General features: G+C 37.7%; 1 protein-coding gene across 1 annotated transcript in view; it reads left to right on the top strand.

Annotated features, from left to right (window-relative positions):
- cunh8orf34 (chromosome unknown C8orf34 homolog) overlaps nucleotides 1-21,286 on the top strand; it is a 71,393-nt gene that overhangs the window by 17,262 nt on the left and 32,845 nt on the right. The window contains exons 4-7 of the mRNA XM_055037188.1: nucleotides 2,066-2,185; nucleotides 2,587-2,615; nucleotides 3,639-3,802; nucleotides 7,410-7,576. Coding sequence (XP_054893163.1) covers nucleotides 2,066-2,185; nucleotides 2,587-2,615; nucleotides 3,639-3,802; nucleotides 7,410-7,576 — 480 coding nt within the window. The remainder of the gene's footprint in view (nucleotides 1-2,065; nucleotides 2,186-2,586; nucleotides 2,616-3,638; nucleotides 3,803-7,409; nucleotides 7,577-21,286) is intronic.

Below are 21,286 nucleotides of genomic sequence, written 5' to 3'. Positions count from 1 at the left end.
GTAAAATATTGTAGATCAAAAATGTAAAATGGGTTTGCATATCTGTTTTATAAAAAAAAGAAATGCAGTTTGCAAATTCCTTCTAGCAGTATATTCTCAGGATTGACAGCGCGACTAGGGCAAGTCTTTCTTGTAAATGCTGTTTTTAACACAAAATTGATTGAAACTAAACTGTTGCTCCAAGTTCGCTGTTGAGTAAAAGTCACTTGACAAATGCAGTCTTATTAACTATGAAATTAAAGATAAGGTGAAAAATGTGGGTATTGAAGGACTGATTCTTTGTTTTTTTTTTACATAACTTTTTATTGTGATATGATTTTAATTTGTTGGCAAAACAACCTTTTTCCAGATTATAAAAAAAATGCTCTCCATCTGCATCAGCCCCTTGTGCTTCGAGGCCAAATTTGAATTATTTATAAATTGTGGTTCAAGGCCACTCAAAATCAGTCCAGAAGTTGCACATGACTCCCAGGGCACATTTTGGACATCCCTGCTTCATGGGTTACTACTTTCCAATTTATTTCCTTTTTTTTATGTCCTGGTGTCACTACTTCTTCCTTGTTTTCTTCCTCCCTTCCTTGATTCTGTCCTTTCCTTCATTGCTCTTATGTCTTTCCTGTCTTGAGTTCTATCTTTCCTTCATTTTTATCTTCCTATCCTCTACATGTATCTACCTTTAATTAATCATGAGCTCTTTAAATTCCAAAGTGAAGAACTTAGAGCCTGGAAGTTGAGTGTGGAAAAAAATCTATAAATTTAGCATGAGAACTGTAGGAACTCCAAGGAGAGAACAGATCAGTAGGGCGATAAAGAGTAGCAAACTGCAGCAACACCAAATGCCTCATGTGGGTTTATGCCTCACATGCTCACTTCTCTGATGTAAGCTATTAAGAGTCAGCGCAATCCTTTGTTTCTGCAGTATAACAGAGGAGAGCACAGAACAGCCAATTTTTTTCTCAAAGCTAATGAAATATTTTTCCCCCTCCAGCCTGGATTTGCCAGAAGCATTTGCTCTGTGCTTACAGTTATTTTAACACCTTGCAGCTTCGTCAGGGTAAACAAGAGCAGAGGACAACAGACTGTTGCAGCTCTGCTTTCAGATATACACTATGGACTAAATTTGTGATTGCTGGCTGTTGCTTACTTTGTGCAGGTTTTTATTTACACACTCATTAATTCATTCTAATGTGGTTTAGGGGTTTTGTGGCAACAAAAGAAATTTCTGGTGGCTTGATAAGCATTTGCATTTCAATGTTTTTTCAAACAGAACTGTGTGTGAGCACAGTTCACAGATCTGGAGGATCTGTGAAAGACTGTTGCTCTTTCCCTTTCATTGTTATTGTTTGTTTTAAACGGTTTATAAATTACCTGTCTTTTAAAAGCTGCTGGTGCAGGATCTCCTTGCAGCATGTAGGTCATTTCCTGAGTTCCTAAGACAGTAATGGCATCTGTCACCTGGCCTCAAACCAGAATGATCAGTCCCTCTGGAACTAAAGTGATGACTTTTCTGCCAGTGCTCCATTTCACATAATCTTGCTGTCACAGTCAGAGAACTACTTTTATAGTTTTTATAGTTTTCTGTAAGGTGGAAAACTAACATTACATATCACCCAGAAGGCGACATGCCTAGTTTGAAGAACGGTGGTAGCAGCATCATGTTGTTTGGATGTGTTTTTTTTAGCAGGAAATATTCTAAGCAATTTCATTTCAGAGGAACTGAAGATTTCTGACTCCGCATATTACTCTCAACCTACCATGACCACCTTGAAACATGCAAGCATCATGCTGTGGGGATGCTTTAGTTAGACAGGAACAAAGAGATGGGGCAGAAGGGTTTAGTAAAAGTAGTTCCACAGTATATTAACAGAGGGGCTAAATACAAATGCAATAAAATGGCAATAAAATACATTGAAGATAGTGGTCATACTATGGCAAACTGTGTAAGGTTTAAGGCTGAATACTCCAGCAAGGCATTTAGTTTGAGGGCTTTTATCTTTGAGGACAAAACAACAACTTTCTTTCCTAGAGGAAGCCACCCTGTCTGTTTTCTGTTTGTGATTTCCAGTGCCGCGATCAGTGGAGTACCCGTCCTGGGACTGGAGGGAGAGCCGGGACTTTGATGAGCTCAGCCACATCTTGCAGGAGAGCAAAAAGCTTGGCAAAGCCCTGGAGAGTCTGTCACGAAGTGAGTGACTGCACATCAGCAGATTGCATGTGTGTCGTACCCAGCCGACTCTTATGCCAATATACACACAGTTCTGCTTGAAAGTTTCTGAATCATTTATTTTTACATATTTCTGCATGAATATGAGAGATAATATATATTCTAGGGTTTTTCATTTTGCAGTTTTATAGTGTAATTTAAAATTTCAAGCAGAAGTTGACTAATCTGGGTTACCATAAAATGTACTGTATACTATAATAATAACAAAATTAATGTTTTAGATATTTGCTCAAGTAATAGCACTGTATTGTAAACATACTACATAATAACAGTGGGTCTTAAAAGCTCTTAGGAAGACAAAACTGCTTTAAAACTGCTTTTTTGAGTCCCTGAGGTGTTAAATTCAGCTATTTTCTTTGCAGGCATTGCCATCTCTGATGAGCTTGACCAGGTAAGCAAATATTAAACAGCTAAATATTGCTAGACAGCATGTCATGATATTCAATTAAATACGTATTAAAATAAGATTAAGTATCATAATAGAATACCAGAGTTTTTTTTTTTTTGCCTGATGAATAGTTGAGCCCAACATTATTCATAATCTGTAGACTTGAATTTAAATTAATCTTTGAATTTTAATTTTTTAATATGGCTTCCAGTCAGTTTCTTCTGACTGGAAGCCATATTAATTTTTTGGAGTGTTCCAACTACAATATCGACTTGAGTCTAATAGAAAGTTAGCTGAAGATTAGGGTGATGGCAAGGAGATCTTGCAACCTCAAAGAATTTGAGCTCTCCATGAAAGATAAATCGTCACAATACCAGCAGAAAAATTCAGAAGGCTCTTCACCATTTGAAGAAAGATTGGTTGCTGAAATACCATTTCCGTTATTTATTAATGGAACTAATTTGGACATGTCATTTACTAGTATAAGTAAAACAGATGCATAATAGTTTTCAAGACCATGGTCTTTGATTGTTTACATGACATTGTCATTCGAACTTCCGGTTTGAATGACAACCATTTGGAAATCTAAATCTGCCAGAGGTATAAATCCTTTTGGGCTTTACTGTATATGAGGGCAATATCCCAGTAAGCATGTCCTACATTACTGTCTGCCACTTTGCTGTGCTTCTCACCCAGAAACTTTTCCCTGAGTCCTGCCTTTGTTCAATTTTCTCCCAAAACAATAGTGCAGCAGCAGCCGCCCAGGCTGGAGCGGCTCCATTTGGAAGCTATGGCTTGTGATGAAAAACACAGCATATTCTGACTAGCACATTCTGTTAAATGGGACACTACATTTCCAGCACATATTGAAGGGAATACATAGAAAATATAGTGAATAAGCAGTTTCCTCTTTATAGAGTTAAATGTTTCTGTCTTTGGGACAGAAATCTGGCTGTGGGATGTGTTTTTAAAACTGAATTGTTGCTGAGTTTCTAGCAGTTCTATGCACGTCTGTTGCCATTTCAGCATTTTCTGGGGTACAACGCAGTTCTGCGTCCCCGGGTGGTGGGCGAGTGGGTCGGCCGCGAGGACAACGACGCAGACCCGCTGGCTGCTGAGATGCTGCACCCTCCTGTCCCTCGAGCTAAAACCGAAGTGTGCTGGAGCGGAGAGAACAGCCCTGTTCGAAGGTTAGTGACCTGATCTGTGTGGAGGGAAAAAGTAGCAGAAAACTTTATAAAGTTCAGTGAGCTGATGGTTATTTAAACATCAGGAGGTAGTCTTATCATTGTGCCAGCCTGAGGAATGCCCATCTGAATGGCTCTGATAATCCCATTTCAAAGACCCGCTCCAACATGCCGGCCAGGATATTGCCTCAACCCAATTTCACATTAAAGCTAACCTCATTTCTCTGCCCTCAATGCCAATGGAATTTGTCTCTGGTACTATAAGTATCCTCTACTGCAAAAGATATCTGCATTGAACTTTTCGAAAGCTACTTTTTTAATTCATTTTATTTATATTGGGACAATTTGGGTTCGGTATGCACTCTCTCACTGTTCAGTCCTGTTTTTTCTTTCTCTCACTCTCACATGCTTCAGATCATCAAACACGATCAAATTTCAATATCAGATGAAAATAGCCTGAGTTGTGACAGAAAGCACTCTGGAGGTGATGATTTTTTCATTAATGAAGCTTTTAAAACCTAAATTTATTTAAATTCTAGCCAATTAATGCTAGACTTTGATTAGACTTTTTAAAACTTTTTTTTAACCATTCCAAAATGAACTTGGTGATGTGCTTTAGTCACAATTCTGCAGCCTACCCTATTTGCAGAACTGAAGTTTTTCAGCTTCAGATGAAAAACTAATAGCTCGATATTTTCTTTCAGGAATTCATCATTTTATTTGTTACTGAAAGTAGTCCACGTCAGGAAGTGCAAAGCTCTTGTGAATTTACAGAATACTTTCCTAAAAGGCCACATACATATTTGCACCTTTTTAAAAAATGTATTTAAAAAACAAATTAAAGCACCTTTCATTTTCATATTTCCTTTTTAGAAACATGAAATATTAAAACATTAAGCGATGTCAATAATACTTCTCCAGTGGTCATTGGGCGACAGACACAGACTCATACAACAAAAACCCTGCATACATAAACTCACATTTAAGCATAATTTGGAGAAATTGGTTAACCTAACCATCTTTTATGACGTAACATTATTAAAATTTAATCGACACAACACCTTTGTTTATGGATGCTTCTATAAAAATATGGATAAAGAGCCAGAAATATTTTTTATGGGGGAGAAATAACATGTTTTCTTTTTTCTCTTTCTTTCTTCATGTCATTATGCTTGCAAACTATTCAGTCTAAAAATATCTGCTTTCCCCTACAGGAATGAATGAATACATCCATTTTAGTGTGCACAGGCCTGCTTTTGTTTCCCTCTTTTCTATTTGAAACAAGGCCCAACATGATTCTCAAATGGTACAAAAAGTCAATTTATGAATTTATATTTGATAAATATTTTAGCACATTGGTCATCATTCAAGCAGGTTTGTGTGAAACAAAGGCTTGGTAATTGTCAGTTAGTTCTGATAAGAAAGTGGCTAAAGTTCAGGAGAGACGCTCAAAAATGAGTCTTAGTTTGGATCTTAGTATTTTTGCATGAGTCAATTTGCAATGTGTATCGTATGGCTGGTATGACTAATTAAAACAGGGAAAAATATAAAACCACACATCAGGCACAGGCCTCGGCTGACACAGATACTGGTTATCCCAATACGATACTGTACAGGTGGATTGTATGGGGAAATCACTTGATTTAATTGGAAGTGGACATGGGAGAGTGTGTGGGATCACTTTGAGACCCATGGAAAACCATCAATGCCATATTCTGAAAATGCCAGCTGAGCCTAATCACATTTCTTTAATGCCTCTAACCTTTTACACTTAGCCTTTTATTGAAGCTCATCTGTTGGTAATGTTTATGATAGAACCTCATATCCTGGGGCTAAGGATATTGTAAGATTTTCCCTTTTGACACACCTTATTTATTTGAGTGGGTGATTAACAGGTTTCCACACTTGTTGGCATGTTATGAAGGTAATGCAAGGATCTGAATTGGGTGTTCTGGAGCAAAAGTGCTCGGGGCCAATATGAAGGATTTTATGCCCTGAGGTATAGGAATGAGAACCACTCTGATAGCAGGCAACACTGACAACTCAACAAAAACATTTATAAAGATTTAAATTGTATTTGTATTGAGATTTTCTCATTTAATGTGTAACAGCAGCACACATGGTTGTCTTTAAATATATTTATACTTCAAAGTTGTAAGAACAGATAATCTTGTTTTCGAACTTTATGTTATAATTAGAGATTCAAACCGTTAAAGTTGAGCTTCTGTAATTTGAAAAGACCCAGAGAAAGTATTTAACTGCACACACAAATAAACTGAAATAATAAAGTGCTGATCACTTACACTGACCTATTTTCCTGTGTGCTTTTTGTCTCCAGTGGTAATTCTTTGTCCTCGAGTTTAAGCAGATAAAACATCTGTGGTTAATGGCGTACAGAATCAAGCTAAACCAATTTAATTAGCACAACTACCACACAGCGAGTATGACAAAGTACAGCATCAGTCATCCTTTGACCCCTTTTTATTAGCTGTAAATAGAAGTCATTAAATGAAGATTAGGATCTAATGAATATTTTTGCAGGGCTGTGATCCACAACCCTCATCCAGATGGAGATAGAAATACATTTTCACAGTGTAATGCAGAAGCTAGTTCTACAAAGAGTTTATTGTAAAAGAAGATTGATTTGGATTTGTCAGCGATAAATACGCTTTAAATGAGAAGTAGAAAAAATATTTTAAGCAAAAATGGTGGGAAAAAAATGTAAATCCTTTGACTTGTTGTGCTTCAGCAAAAGGAGACACAGAGGAAGATTAATTCTGTGGATACTGGTAAATTTCCAAAGCTGCAGCCTCTCAGGATGATGAACGTGAGCCATGGATTAAAAATGAACCAGGAATGAGAAATTAAAACTTAGATTAAATATTGAAACAATAGTATACTATCATGAATGGGCTACCTGGATCCACTGTAAGGACATTGGAACTGGTTTATGTGCTCTACTTTCTTAGTTTTAGTTGGGGTTCAACAGTATGACTTTTTAGATACTAGGGTATCTAAAAACCCTAGATACCCTAGGGTTTTTTTACAGTAATTAACAGTAAATTTATTACTGTTGCAGTAATTAATTTAAGATGAGTGATATTCGTTGCAATTTTGTTTTCTGGCTTCTTAATGCTTATTCTTAAACACAATATTGGAGGTGCCACTGATTTTCTGGTGTTGACTAAACAGTGCAGCATTGCGCATTCAGCATAAAACTTCAGCTTGACTTCCCGTTTGAAAGTTTTGTTTCTTAGTTGTCAGTGCCTGCACCACTTGCACAATCATCTCATCTTATCTTCTCTCCACAAGCCATTTATAAGAAGTTGCAATCCACCTTTGTGACACCTGAATTTATTTAATGTCTACTAAGCAAAGACTGCAGTCATATAAATCTGAACCCAAGCCAGGCAAAAGCAACATTTTGTTTATAAGAAATGCTGACTTGGCAGAGCCATACGCCCGATAGATTACAGATGCATAGGATTATGCTGATAGAACTTTCTAGCATCACAAAAACAACCAACTCAACTTCTAAATATTTTTTCTAGAAATCATGTTATTTTGGTGTAATTCTAAGGGTATTTGCTATTTTTTTTTCTGTCTGTAGCTTGAAGATGGAAACAAAAAGCAAAGGGCTAAAGGAGCAGCAGCAACATCATAAGAAGCTCTTGGCAGCCATGTTGTCCCAGGACTCCTTTGATTCCGTCAACAGTCCCGCTTCCTCTGTCGTAGAAGAAGAGATTGAGGACGAAGATGATGCCATGGAACTTCTGGGTAATGTCACAGCAATGCACTGCTTTCAAAACTGCAATAGATTTAAAGTTATTTGTTGGCAAAATGTTTCTGGTTCTTATGTTTTCAGTTGTTTTCCTCTGTTATATAATTTTTGTATTTTTTTTTAATTTATTTTGAATTAGTTGTAGCTCTATTTAGCTTATCTCTGTGTCAGTCTGTTTATTTTCCTCAGATGCATAAAGCTCCCAGTGACTGTTCTATATCAGTGTGATAAACTTGTTCCTGGTCCAACTAATCACGTTATTCTGTACTTGTAGTTTTTGTTGTGTTTAGTTATTATCTATATAATTTTTGTTAAGTCCTCTTTTACATGATCCTGTCTACATACAATTTAAATTTGAGTGAATGTCCAAATAGTTTGAAATCCATAAGTTTACTGTCAAAGATTCACCACTTGTTAATTGTGAGGGCATCTGATGGGCTGAGGTTGGGCCAGAAGTAGGTCATAAAACAGAACCAAATCTAGAATAGGTTGACTAAAAAGGGAAAATAATTACAATGGAAAAGTCAAAGTCCAGCTCTACTCTTTATTAAAATCTTCTGGTGTGAATTAAGAGTTTTGCAGAAATGCATGCCTGCATGCAAAAAAACTAGTAAACAAAGCAGCAATATGCATAGGTGTCGTTTACATGCTGTCAAGTGGTGTCTGGTGCCAAGTTATCCTACTACACATGACAACTAGATCATCACTCTTTTTGATATAGCTCATATATTCCTTTATTTAGTCCTGCCACCAACCCCTGACTAATGATTGATGGAAAGAGCATCTGACATTAAACTTAGCTTCTCCCTGGTTCAATGAAAGGTGCTTGTCATTCTGTTTGTGCAACACATGAATCCAATGCCTGATAACAAACTGTATCTAGTGCTTGAAATACTTAATGAGCTGAAGCTCAGATTTTTTTTTTTTGTTCAATCTGAATCAGCAGGGGTGAATCTCTCAATTAAAAAAAGAGCATACATATGCACGAAAAGCAGCAGGTGGCAAAAAGATCAGTTTAAAGCGTAACTAATAGTCTGTCGTTGCTCACTGGGGAATTTCAGTGTTTATGCAGACTGTCACAAAGGTTAGCAGAGAAATGGCTGACATACAGAGCTACTTTGAGGAACCACCAGCGCACTTTCTCTGTGTCTAACATATGCTCCAATTATACTGTCTCAGTGCCTATCAAACAGTCTGAGTTATTGTTAAATGGTAAAACACAATCTATGTATCCCTTCGGTTTCTGTACTTTGGTCAAGGGTTTCCTGCTTGTTAGTGGGATCTGTTTGCCAGACAGTTGCATTCTTTTATTGATGTGACACAAAACGCATGCAGGTTGTACAGAGAGGCGTTTACAGAAAAAAAAAAAAAAAAAAAAAACATTACACTGTTAATATGTGGTTTGTTTAAATTGAAATGCTAGATAATTATGTTTACAATAAAATAGAATTTAAACAATTGCCAACTTTAATAAACAACCTTTGCAGACAAGATGGCTATCTGTACACATTTTACAGTACCTTGAAAAATGTTTCATACCCCTCAACTATTTCACATTTACCACATTTTGGATGGAGTGTTAATGTTTCATCACACATGCAGGTACATCTCAAATAATTAGTGTTAAAAAGTGAATTTTTTCTTTTTGTCACTTGTTTCAGGAAACAAAACAACTTTATTATACAGATTAATTACACATAGTGAAACATTTCAAGTCCTTTTTTTTGTAAATAGGGTGACTAAAATTACTTACAGATGATAAAAACCTAAAAATACTTTTGAATTATATTAAAATTTTTGAGGCATACCTCTAGAATTTTGATTTTGATTTTTTAATTTTTTTTACCAAAAAGGTAAAAAGAAAAATAGATCCCATCTGTACAGAGTGTCTTCTTCTTGTGACGGTCAGTAACTGGGTAATAGCTTTCAGTGAAGGAACTCTTCACAGGTCAGAGCATCAAGGTCTCATCTGTATATACATTCAAAGCCCAGGACAGCGGTACATCGCAGTGATGGATATAACTATAAAACGAGATGTTGGTGGTCTGTGATAGCTCGTGGTGATCATAATTCTTCTTCTCAGCCATATTCTCTCATGTCTTTTACGCTATTGTCCAGGGTTGTAATTCAGATGAAACAATGTAGCAAGGTCAATCGTGATCCTCTGTCGAGGCCTTCTATCTGGAGATTCTGTCTTCTGTGTTTACTGCCTCCGAGTCTGCAGAATGCATTACTGTAGATCTCGCAAAAGCTTGTCGGTTTGAAAACAAAAGATAACCCAGCAGGCTGGGCTTACATGATGGTTATTTAACAAATGTATTTTGGTGTGTGCTACAGCTGGTAAACACAAAGAACAATGTAGTATTCGGCAACTTGTTCAAGAAGTTTTCAGCATGTAAACTTGGAGTGTTTTCCAAGTGTTGGAAGCTAAAGCATTGACAGAATGTAAGCTTTTTATATTAACTTGATAAGTGGATTGTTCTTCTGCTGTCAACAGGCAGCTTAAAACATTTACTCGACTTCTCAAAAGTGGTCTGGTTCAAATATAGCACCCTGCACAGTTACTGGGACCTCTATTTAACTTATTTAAGCTCATTTCAAAAAAACATTTGTTTTTTTCACAGTATTCTTGCACTGAAAATTTCATCAGTTATCTAACCAAGGGCTTTTTTCCTTTTTGTAAAATCTCTCACAGTCCTGGGTGAAAAAATAAAAATAAACCTGTTTTAATGGTTTCAGATGTACTCATCTTTAGCTGTTCCACCTGAAAATACAATCATGTTTAGACATGCAGCCACTTTCTTGTTGCTGTTTCATTATTCATGACAATTATTGCCAATCCTTCTTCGGTGAATAGCACATTCTCTTGTCTTTCCCATTTTGAAGAGAAGCCAAAAGGAAAGGAACCCATTTAAGCACAAATTCACACACCGACTTAATAAAAATCTGCCTGTGAATATGGAAGGATGTGTGCCACAGCTTTTGCTGAAGCTTTGCTCAATTTTTTTTTAAGACACTCTATCCTCAAACAATAATAAGTTCACCAACATCCACATTTTAATACTTCTAGCTTCATTTTGCAAAATAATTAAATTTGGCATTTGCTTTATACACTTTGACTTTTTTTTTTTCTAATCGGTTTAAGTAAATAATTCTTATACCAATTTTAAATTTTTTTTCCAGGGTGTGTTGACTCCCACCAGAGGCCAACACATTCATGTTGGGCATATTTTGCTGCTCAGGTGAAAATTGGTATAAATAATTGCAAATACATCTATTAGTGCTTTCCCAGTGACTGATGGCTGTATGGAGGTCCTCTGATAAGAAAATTGTTCGTTCAGAATCAAAATTGGTTGGAGGCTTTAAACTTTTGCTTAGACTGACACCTAGTGGCGGAAATATTCCATCACAGTTTCTGATAGTTGCGTTGATTTTACCACTGCATCGGCTGATTCAATTAGACTTTATCCAGCAAAATTAATGTGCTCTTTTTGTTATGTTTTTGTAGATTAAACAAAGCCATAAACTCAAATAGTCTGTATCGTGTTTCTGTGGTCTACTGTTAATTGGCACAGCATCTCACTGGAATGGCATTAATCTAACTATTGCCGCACACGGAGAGATCAGAGGAACAAGAGCAGTCATAATGGTAAGAAATAAAATATTTCTCTGTTGTGGCTGCGACCAGCCAGGGTTTTCTGAGAAGGAAAGTCGGAGCCAAGACGAGCAGTAAATGCACTTCCAGATGGCCACTAGGTGGCAGAAAAGTCCCACTTGTTGACCCTAGGGAGAGACGGAGACACACCCAGAGATTATACATTGTGTAATGAAAAAAAAAGTTTCAAAAGAAATAAGTATAGTAATCACCATTTCCGTGTATTAAGTGTTTTCCATACTGGGTGTGTGTTTTTTCCCTGATCTCTAAATTTAGATTTATGGGATAATAAGATTCTCTTGGAAAGATTGTACAGCGAAGCTTGCCAAAGTTTTCTCACTTTATTACAGCTCTAAAAGTAAAGGCATGATTTGCTTTGTTCAGATTTTTCCAAGGAGAAAAATAATTGGAGCTCTTATTGATACTCCAGTTTCCCTCAGGTACCACTTCTTCCTTTTCGTTAAGTCTGCATTTAGCATTAACCGCAGTCAAAGCTATACTGGAAATTAATATGGCTCATATGTTCTTGTAGAAACATTGGATAATGACAAGATTCTAGCTTTTTCAGGGTGGCCATGAGACCCCAGTTATAAACTTATCTTCTGGAAGTTGGGATTGTGGGAAGAAACGCCCAGATTTTGGCCTTGCAGTGAGGTTTTTTAATGGAAAAGTCAATGTCAATGAGTTTGCCTGCTCCCTGCTGGAAAGTTGCTGTAGGATTCACTCCACCTCGTCAAGATCCTCAAAATCTACATCAGTAAATATTACTTTTAATGCATTCTTAGAGCCATTCAAAAAACATTATCCACCAGCGCAAACCCTGCAGAGAATGTCGAGCTTTTATCTGTGTCGAGCCTCTCTGCTTGAAGAAAAATCATGCAGTGAAGGATTTCAAAAAGATCTGATCTCATGTACACACTCCCATTGTTCCAGAGAGGAGCAGAGCTCAAACAACATTATGGGACAGCCATCAGACCTCCCTGCATGAGCCAGCCCGACCTCTGTCAGTGTGTTAACTCACTCTGGCATAAATCCTGAAACGCGAGTAGACGCTGTAAGAGCAGCAGCGAAGATTTGATGGAGACAAGATGAGAACGAGATAAAGCTGCCGTCTGATCTTTGATACGCGCACCGAGTGACACGGTGACTGACGGATGAGTTACGTTACCTGTGTATAGCCCTTTTGTTAAGTGTGTTATATCGCTCCCCGATCGAGTGCTGCCTGCAGTGCAGTGCAATTTAATAGCGGAGTCTTTGCGTTGAAAAGGGAAAGTGAGCTTCTTTTCTTTCCTCTTTGCGATCTTTATTTTACCCTGCTGAATGTTTAACTGAAAGGTGATCCATGTTATATCATTGGTCACGTTGCTTCAGAGTGTGATTTTATAATTGGACATGAAGGTTCTGAAAACCTGATGAGTTACTTGAAAGTACACTACCTTGGTAAAGGACTGGCAGGTAGAGAGTAAAACTGCAATATAGGAGATCCTATGACTCAATAACTGCCTTTTTTTTCACAGAGAGTGGGTTTAGGTTTCCTGTTGAGAAATTCTTTCACCTGAGCTGTGGATTTGTGCAGCTCCTCAATATTTACCTTCTGCTTCTTTGCTCCGCTTATTGCTCTCCTTACCTAGTTTTGGTTTAGATCGGGGACAACTACTTGCGCCGTAGCTATGAGTCATAATGCAGAATTGTTGCAGTTTGACTTTGCCAAACTGCAGGCAAAATCAGAGGCAGAGATGTATTCAAGAGATTTAATGAAACGAATACAAAAATTTACAGATGGCTATGGAAGGAAAACTGGCAAGAAACTGTGGGCAGAACAACCGAGAACATAACAGGCAATGGCAGGGCGACTGGAACAAAACAGGCAAATCTAGCAGTGTGAAGCTTAAATACTGGAAAGCTTGATTTATTGACAGGTGGCTGATTGGTAAACAGGGTTTTGCTATGAGGAGACTAGTATGGAAGGCTGAAAGAAAGAGGTTAAATAACATGAAAGGACCTCAGGGAGAAATAACCAAGGAAAAAACTCTGATCTAATGGAAAAGCAAGAACTACTAAATGAGGCACAATGATTGACTTAATAAGAAAGAATTAAGTCATAAACAAGGAAATCATCAGACGTGGAAACACAGAAACGAACCCTACCAACTTCAGCTCATGACAACATGTCACTCTTAAAGCATCCCTACACTGAAACCAGTGATTCTTATTTAAATAACATTGCCATTCCTGCATCATAAAGACGTATTGGCTTTAAAACCCAAAGAGTATCGGGAATGAAATTCTAGTTCTGTTTTTTAGATGTTTAAATATGATGAAGTACTTTTAAAACAGCATAAAGTTTAGTGTGAGGTCACTGAGTTTGTGTGGCTCTAGACAAAATGTGTTTAGTATAATGGCTGTAAAAGTTGCAGAAGCCTGCTTTAGATAAATGACCGTGACTTAGTAGGTTAAGTTCTGCCATTCTTTTTCTATTTTCTGACTATGATGGATTGAGCAGTGCTCTGTAACCTGTTCCAAGCTTGGAATGCTATTTTATTATCTTCTCCACATCTTTATCCCTGATCTATAACCACATTATACATAACTACTTACAAATTAGATTATTTTTGAAGGCAGCTGACGGTTTTATTTAGCGGGTATCTGAAATGGATTCCAACCTTTGCAGATTTTTATTTGTAAGTTTTTCTTCCTTTATAATAATTATACCCTCCTCCTTGTATTAAGATAAATCCCTGTGTAGTGCATTGATGTTTTTGATGGTACTATAAAAATGTTCCAGCCATGTAGATATTTGCCATTATATTTATTTTGATTTAAAACATTGTAGTGTAATAAATTGCAAGTTTTACATTAAATCTGAACCCACTTTACATACAGTTGTTAAGAGGACTGCTAGTTGTTCCTGTTGTGGATAATTAACTTCATCTACATTTAAAATATGTCTGTGTGTTCATGCTCGGCTGCAGATGAGAGAGGGCTGTTTTATTTTTTTTGTATGTTTTGATGCCGCACGTACATTCCCTCGTCTCCACCACCTTCTTTATCGTTGCCCAACAACATAAAGCACAGCATTTACCGTGGAAACGGTGTAAACTGACACAAACAAAACATCACCTTCATGACGCATTGAGGGGAAGAGAGGAGGTGTATCGAAGCAGACAGATATGGTGCTATATTTCAGGGGTGAAAGCTGCTTTAACTCTAAATCTGTCACTTGAGGTGCCTGCAGGAAAGGGTCGGGCTCACCTCTGACGGTTTTGCCAGCCTGTCAGTGGAAAGAGCCTTCCCTATTACTAGAAGCCAATTTGACGCCAGTAAAAAGTCTGCATGCTGCAGACGGATGCATTAATTCAGATCCAAGTTGCTGTGATTTTACTGGAAGCAATTACCTATGGGCAACACTTTGCTTCACGTGGCCTAGTACCAGCCAGCACATCCCGTCTGATTATTCACCACAGATTAACGGCGACGATAAACTCCATGGAGGAGTGCTGAATGGATACAGTGGTGCTGTATTGTGGCACTGTAGCCAGAGAGAAGCAGGAGATGGCAGATAGGAAGCCAAGTATGTAATCTGAAGATACGGTGCCGTTATCTAGAGCTACAGATAGAGGTCTTGTATGAATAGATGCATTATGTTGCTATAGGTTGTTTAGATGGGAGACATCACTGTTTCCTTGTTTCTGTCTGTATCACAATTGAGATTTCAGAAACCAGTGGGCATCTCCATTAAACCACTGATTCGATATAACAATTGTTGCAATAATTCAAATGTGAACTACATCTGGGATAGCTATACAGAGTATATTGCAAAAGTAGTCATACCTTTTTTAATTTTGATCTTGTGCTACATTGCACAGGTATTTATTGAGGAGTACCAAGGCAAAAGCAATTGAACAGGGAATACTACTATTATTTCAGTTTCAGTTGTGAATAGAGTTTTCCATAAAACATGTAGATATATTTTCTTTGGTCAAGTGAGACCAAAACTGCAATTTTGTATGTGCAAAATACAATTTGTGGCAGAAAAACGCATCACATCACTTGGAGAACATTGCCATACTCATGCTTGAAGCATGGTAGAGGCAGCATAAGTATGTGGGGATGCTTCTGTTCAACAAGAACGGGGAAGGAGGGTAGATCCAAACGCAAAGAGACCTACTGTCAGCAGTAAAAGACGCGAGACTGGAGTGGTAGTTCACCATTCATTGGGACAATGAACCCAAGCACAGAATGAAATATACAAAGGAAGGAATTCAGCTCAAAGTGGAATTAATCTGTTAGAATGGCCCAGTCAAAGTCCAATCCTAAAAACAAACAAGTGTCTATGGCAAGATTTCAGAAATGCTTTTCAGCTGTGTTCCATCCTGACTGATTGAGCTAGTGCCATTTTTTTCAAAGAACACAGTCATGTCAGTTTCTTGGTCTGAAAAGCTGGCAGAGTTATACCCCAAAAGACTTTCTTTAGTGCAAAGTGGTTGTAAAAACAAAACAAACAAAAACAATAATTGAAAAGCATCCTTTCACTTCACAAAACTTCACTGCATGTGTTGTTGATCAGTCACATAAAACGACGTTCAATTCCCAGCAGCTGCTCTAATTTTCCCCTACTAGAAGCATTTTACTTTTGATTTGATTTTGCTTAGGTGGAAACATTGATCCTGAAAGTTGTGTTACTCCTCGTGCATTAAAAATAAAAGTTACAGATCCTAAGGGGGGAAAAAAAACAGCACTGTAATGCATCACCACATCAGGGCTCTACATCTACAGCCATGTTCTAATCGAAGCAGTGTTTGTGGTTGGAGGGAAAGTTAAAAGAAGGTTCGCACCAAGATCTGCGATAAGACTTTCCACAGACTCAGAGCTGTGATGTTACCCTGCTCATATGCCCCCCCCCCCCCCCCCCCCCCATCTGATTCTGATCAGGGTTTTTATTGCTGTGCTCGGAGCAGAAGCGGCCTGCAGCTTTACAGCGGCGGCCTTACAGGCGCAAAGAGACGAGGCGGGCTTCAAAGTGAGGGGTGCCAGTGAAAGCTGAGAGATAATTATGATATGCACGTTGGAATATTGTTTTTATTACCAAGCCAAACAAATGTGTCTCTGTTGCGATTCACTTCAAAAGATGTCTGTGTGACGACTAACCGCTGTGCATTTGAGGCGCTTAATGAAACACAAATGGGAGGCTGCGTGCGTGCGGCCAGCAGAAGTTGTGAGGTCCGCCGTTGCTTCTCCATGATGTGTTCGCAGATGTGGGTCCCCTGCGTTTGGGAAGGCAGAGAGAGAGAGAGAGAACCCGGTGTTTGGCTGCAACGCGTCTGTCGCATACAAACTATTAATTAGGGCCCACTGTTTTTGCGGTTACACGTCGCTGCTACTCATGAAAGAATGGAAAATTCAATTACCTCGCTCTGATGAGACGCGGTGGATTACAGCGCATGATGAAATGCTGTTGGATTGGATGCGCCGGTGAAAGCGTGTCTCCCGAACTCCACGTGTGCGGCGGCGCTTTTTTGGATGATCCCACCCTATATATCTGTCAGCGCATCCCTTGAGAAGGTGTGCATTAAGTTCTTTGCGAAGCTGTTGCACTAATTATGACTCCCGCTCTGTTTTTATCTTCACCAAGGGCAGCAGAGAGTCAGTCAGACCGTCGCTGTTTAAACAACATTAAATTGCATGGAAACTTGGAGAGTGGAGCGCACAAACACTTTATCTGTGCACTCCTCCTCTTACTCCTTTCTGGCTTTATACTTGTGAGTGAGTGATTGCGGCACGGAATTCTACATCTTGCAGGCCTTTTGTTAGGATTGCATCGCTTGAATAGTTTCCGTTCTCCCCATCCCCCCCAGTGTCTCCAGAGCAAACCCATTTTTATTTATCCGTCATGTCTGATCCATGGACAGCATGCTCATGCATGGCTGCTCCAGGATGACTGATAATGGCGAGTTGTTTCTGTTTGTGTCATATCCTTTGTCATTTATCATTTTTTTCTGCTTTCTTTACTCCATTAGAAACTTGCCAACAATGGCTCAATCTTTTGTTGCTCTTGTTAAACCGTTTCCTACTATTAGCAATTTTTTTCCGACAAGTTGGAGCTGAAGCGAATTCAGACTAAGATAATGTTCTGCTTACCGTTTTTCTTGCATCCCTTAAATGCAAGCCCTGGTTGACCTGTGCAAACTATATTCAACAGGTCGACTGGCAGAGCCTGCATAACTCTCTTGAATTGTCCTTCCTACATCAGAGGAATAGAACACTGTCAACTATAATTCACATATAACGGTGCTCTATTTAGCTAATATAGTCTTTAAATCCTTTCTGCCAAATAGTTGACTGACAAACTCTAAACTTGAGTAATAGAACATGAAATTAACACTGTTTTCTTTTTTAAAAAGAAATAGTCCACTAGTATTGCTAGAAAACCTTAGCTTGTTAATAAGCACACATTTTTTAACTGTAGTAGTCAATATTGTTTAATAAATGTAGCATTATAAGTTAACTAAGAAGTATTTGACGGCTGCACAGGTTAACAACTGTACAATTTTTGTGCACTTGTTAAACTGATTTATTTATTTTATTTTATTTTTTTAGATCACATAAGGGGACATAAAAGTTGCTACATGTCCAACTAATGCTCTTCTAATCAAGAAGAACGACTTTGCAATTTAATTAGTAAATAAGTGCTTTTTAATGGGCTCGTTGTCTAATATGGCCAAGAGGATTCCACAAGTTATCTAATGTACATTTTAGACTTTATGGAACCAAAGTAGTATTACAAGCCAATAAGTTATTTATTTGGTTGTTTTTTTTTTAGATTACAAGTTAACCTTTTAATATTTTTAGTAAAAATGCATCAGCTTCATAATTCCAATAAAATCAACTTTGAAATCCAGCTGTTTGCTTGTGGTCACTAGTGGACTAGCTGACATTTTGATTCCTTCTTTTAGTAGTATGGCTAGAAATGCTTATTTTAGGTTAGACTCCATGAATTAAATTATGCGTATTCCTTCTTAGTAAATATATGTGCATTTTAGGCTGTACTAGTTAGTTAGCACACATTTTAGCTCACTTATTAACCTTTTTGCTCACTTATTAACCTTTCTAAACTTATCTATTTCAGAGGCTTAAATGGCTAACAAAGCTTAGGTTATTGCACCATTTAGGTTTTCTTATCTAAATATGGAAATGTTTAGGTCCTAAAATCTAAGATATTGAATGTTTATGCAAACAGCTTGCCATAGACTTTCAGATGGCAAGAGTAAACAGACATTTGTTGTGTCTAGACGTAGGCCCATGAGGCAGTCATGGTCTCAGGGTAAACTGGTCTCATGGGAGACGCACTGTAAACTTATCATAGCTCCATTGTGTTGGAGGTATGCTGAACTCTAATGTAAACATCAGAGAGCATGCACACAGTTTTCACTAAAAATGCAGAGGAAAAGAGCACTTCTGCACACCAAACATACTGTATGTTGACATAAACTTTAAAGGGAGCGTGATGCTGGGAATGTGAACATGAAAAGACTGCTGAGTCCTGGTTTACATAATGTATAAAAGTGGATTATACGGCGTGTGATTACTGTTAACACTGTTATATGCAATCCAGACAATGGTGAAACTTTTCCATTTCGAATAGCTTTACTTCTGACTGTAATTTGACCCAAGATACAAATCCGTGTTCTATGATTACAAGATTGCATTGTGTCTTATCTTTGTCCTTTTTGTGTGCGACCACAAAAATGTCTGGTGTCGTTCAAAGGACACTGTCAAAAGACAGCATCTTTTAGAATGAGGTTTAATGATACACATGGACATTTTAAATAGGTCATTTAAAGTGCCAACACAGCAAATCCACATATGATTCATCACTCAAACACCTCATGTACACATGAGTCATGTTGTCACATGAGTCATATGTCATGTTGTCTTCATTTGAGTTTAGCTAAGGCTGGGATTCAGATTTTTGGAAAAAAAATGTTTTTAAATGTGAAGAATATTTCACCTTACTATAAACAATAGTGTTGCATGAGAATAACACTATTGGTGACATTATAAAAAATTGCCACAGTGGCATGTGTAAATGACTGATTTTTTTTTTTAATGATCAGACATTTGCCTTAGCTATTGTATGTTATTGAATATTTTTCTTAACATCAAAATTGAGTTTTAAAATGTTAGTATCATGACAATCCTAGTGAATGGGACACAACTAAATAGTTACTCTTTGGCAGATGGACGTTTAAATAGTTTTTTTTTTCTGGAATACATACACCAAGAGTCCATAAATATATTTATAGGTAATTACAAACTAACAAAAAAGCTTTTCTTAGCTTTTACAGCCTCATCTCGCAAAGTTTTTTTTTTTTTTAACTTTTCAAAATCCTTGTTGATAAGAGAAAGCTAAAAAAGCAGTCACACTTAGGTGAAATGCTGGGACTTTAAATATTTCTGTCTTTTACTTGACTTTCAGGCCCCTCTAACATCTTTTTCTGCAGGCTCAAGACAAAGCTTGTGTTTATCTGGTTGTCCGTTTCTAGTATCAGTCAGTTTTCTATTCCCTTAGACATTGAGACCTTTCTCTTCATCAGTGTGCTGATTTTTCTGAACTAGTAATAAAGACAAAAGGGAGTTGAGGTGACAAGCAGCTGTGGACACAGAGGTCATGTTTTTTATCAGGGTCAGGGCCACTTAAAATGATCCTTTTGGTATCTCATACAAGCAGTAGTTTCACAAGTGGATTTTTCTGGATGCCAAATAATGATTTGTATCACACCCAATGACCCAAAGAAAATCTGGTATGTTGAATTAGTGGGTCACCAAAAGATCAGGGTAATAGCTAGAAGGGGAAAGAAGTGGGAATGGAACTGGAGAAAACAGGAAAAGAAGGAAGGCACCAAACTGCAATTCCCACGACCAGAAAATTGCCCAAATCGCTGGTGGCTCTTTCTGTCCCCCCACCTCCGAAGCATTCCATGATGAATGGGACATTTAATATCGCTCTGCTTAGGGGTATTAATGGAATGCAGTTTATCTTTTCTTCTCAGGACTTTAAAACAATACATCTTTTCTGGCACTGTATGTAAGAGAGACATTCTAGTCAGTCTAACATCTAAAATCCAAATGCGAGGACACAAACTGGTTTCCAACTGGTATTAAAAGAAAGACTTGAGTTGTCCTCCATTCTTTTTTGCCGAATTGTTTATTTTTTTGGCACATTAGAAAGCTTTGAGCATGAATTACTTGTTTAAGGTCATGCGACAATCAGATTTAAGTTTGGGCTTTGACTCACCCACTCGTTCTTGTTGATGATGTTCAGCAGTTTGTGCATGAGGGAGAAAATCCATGGTTCCATCAATTAATGGCAAGTCATCCAAGACCTGCAGAAGTTCAGCGGTCCAAGAAAATTACACTACGACCACCATATGATGCTTCCTTATTGTTGAATCATGAAGTTTGACATTAGCAGAGGCAAGTGAGGGATGCAGTGCTTCAGACATTGTTTCAGGTTACACACTGATGTTCAGGGTACACACCTGAACATGTCATTCTGGTATGTTAACTACTTTTGAGTGAGTTTACCACAGCTCCATGTTTTCTCAATTAGTGGATAATGGTTCTCACCTTGGATTGCGGTGTCCCAAAGACATAAAAGTGGTTTTATAATCTGCTCTGGGCTCATGGATGCTAATGATTTTGCTTCCCATCTGTTCTTGAATGTCTTTGGATTAGAGCAAGATTTGTTGCTTTTTGAAATCTTGAAGCCAACTTCATGCTGACAGGCAGGTTCTGCTTAAATGTCTTTATTTCTATGGGAGGAGCTACTCCAAAACAATGTACAGTTTTTCTTCTGCTTCAGAGCTAATCTTTCACACACAATCCTAGTAAAACACATTAAAGCTTGATGTGTTTTACTAGGTTGTTAAAGGAATAAATGTGAAAAAAGTTCAAGGCGTTGCTTTTCATTTATATTTTATATTATAGCATCCTAAAATTACGCTGGACTTTGAAATGATAATCAAATTATTGCACCTTCCTGGAATTTTGC

This window comes from Poeciliopsis prolifica, unplaced genomic scaffold (assembly GCF_027474105.1).
Source record: "Poeciliopsis prolifica strain line A6 unplaced genomic scaffold, Auburn_PproV2 SCAFFOLD012, whole genome shotgun sequence".
Lineage (NCBI taxonomy): Eukaryota > Metazoa > Chordata > Actinopteri > Cyprinodontiformes > Poeciliidae > Poeciliopsis > Poeciliopsis prolifica.
This window is presented reverse-complemented; position numbering and strand designations above follow the sequence as displayed.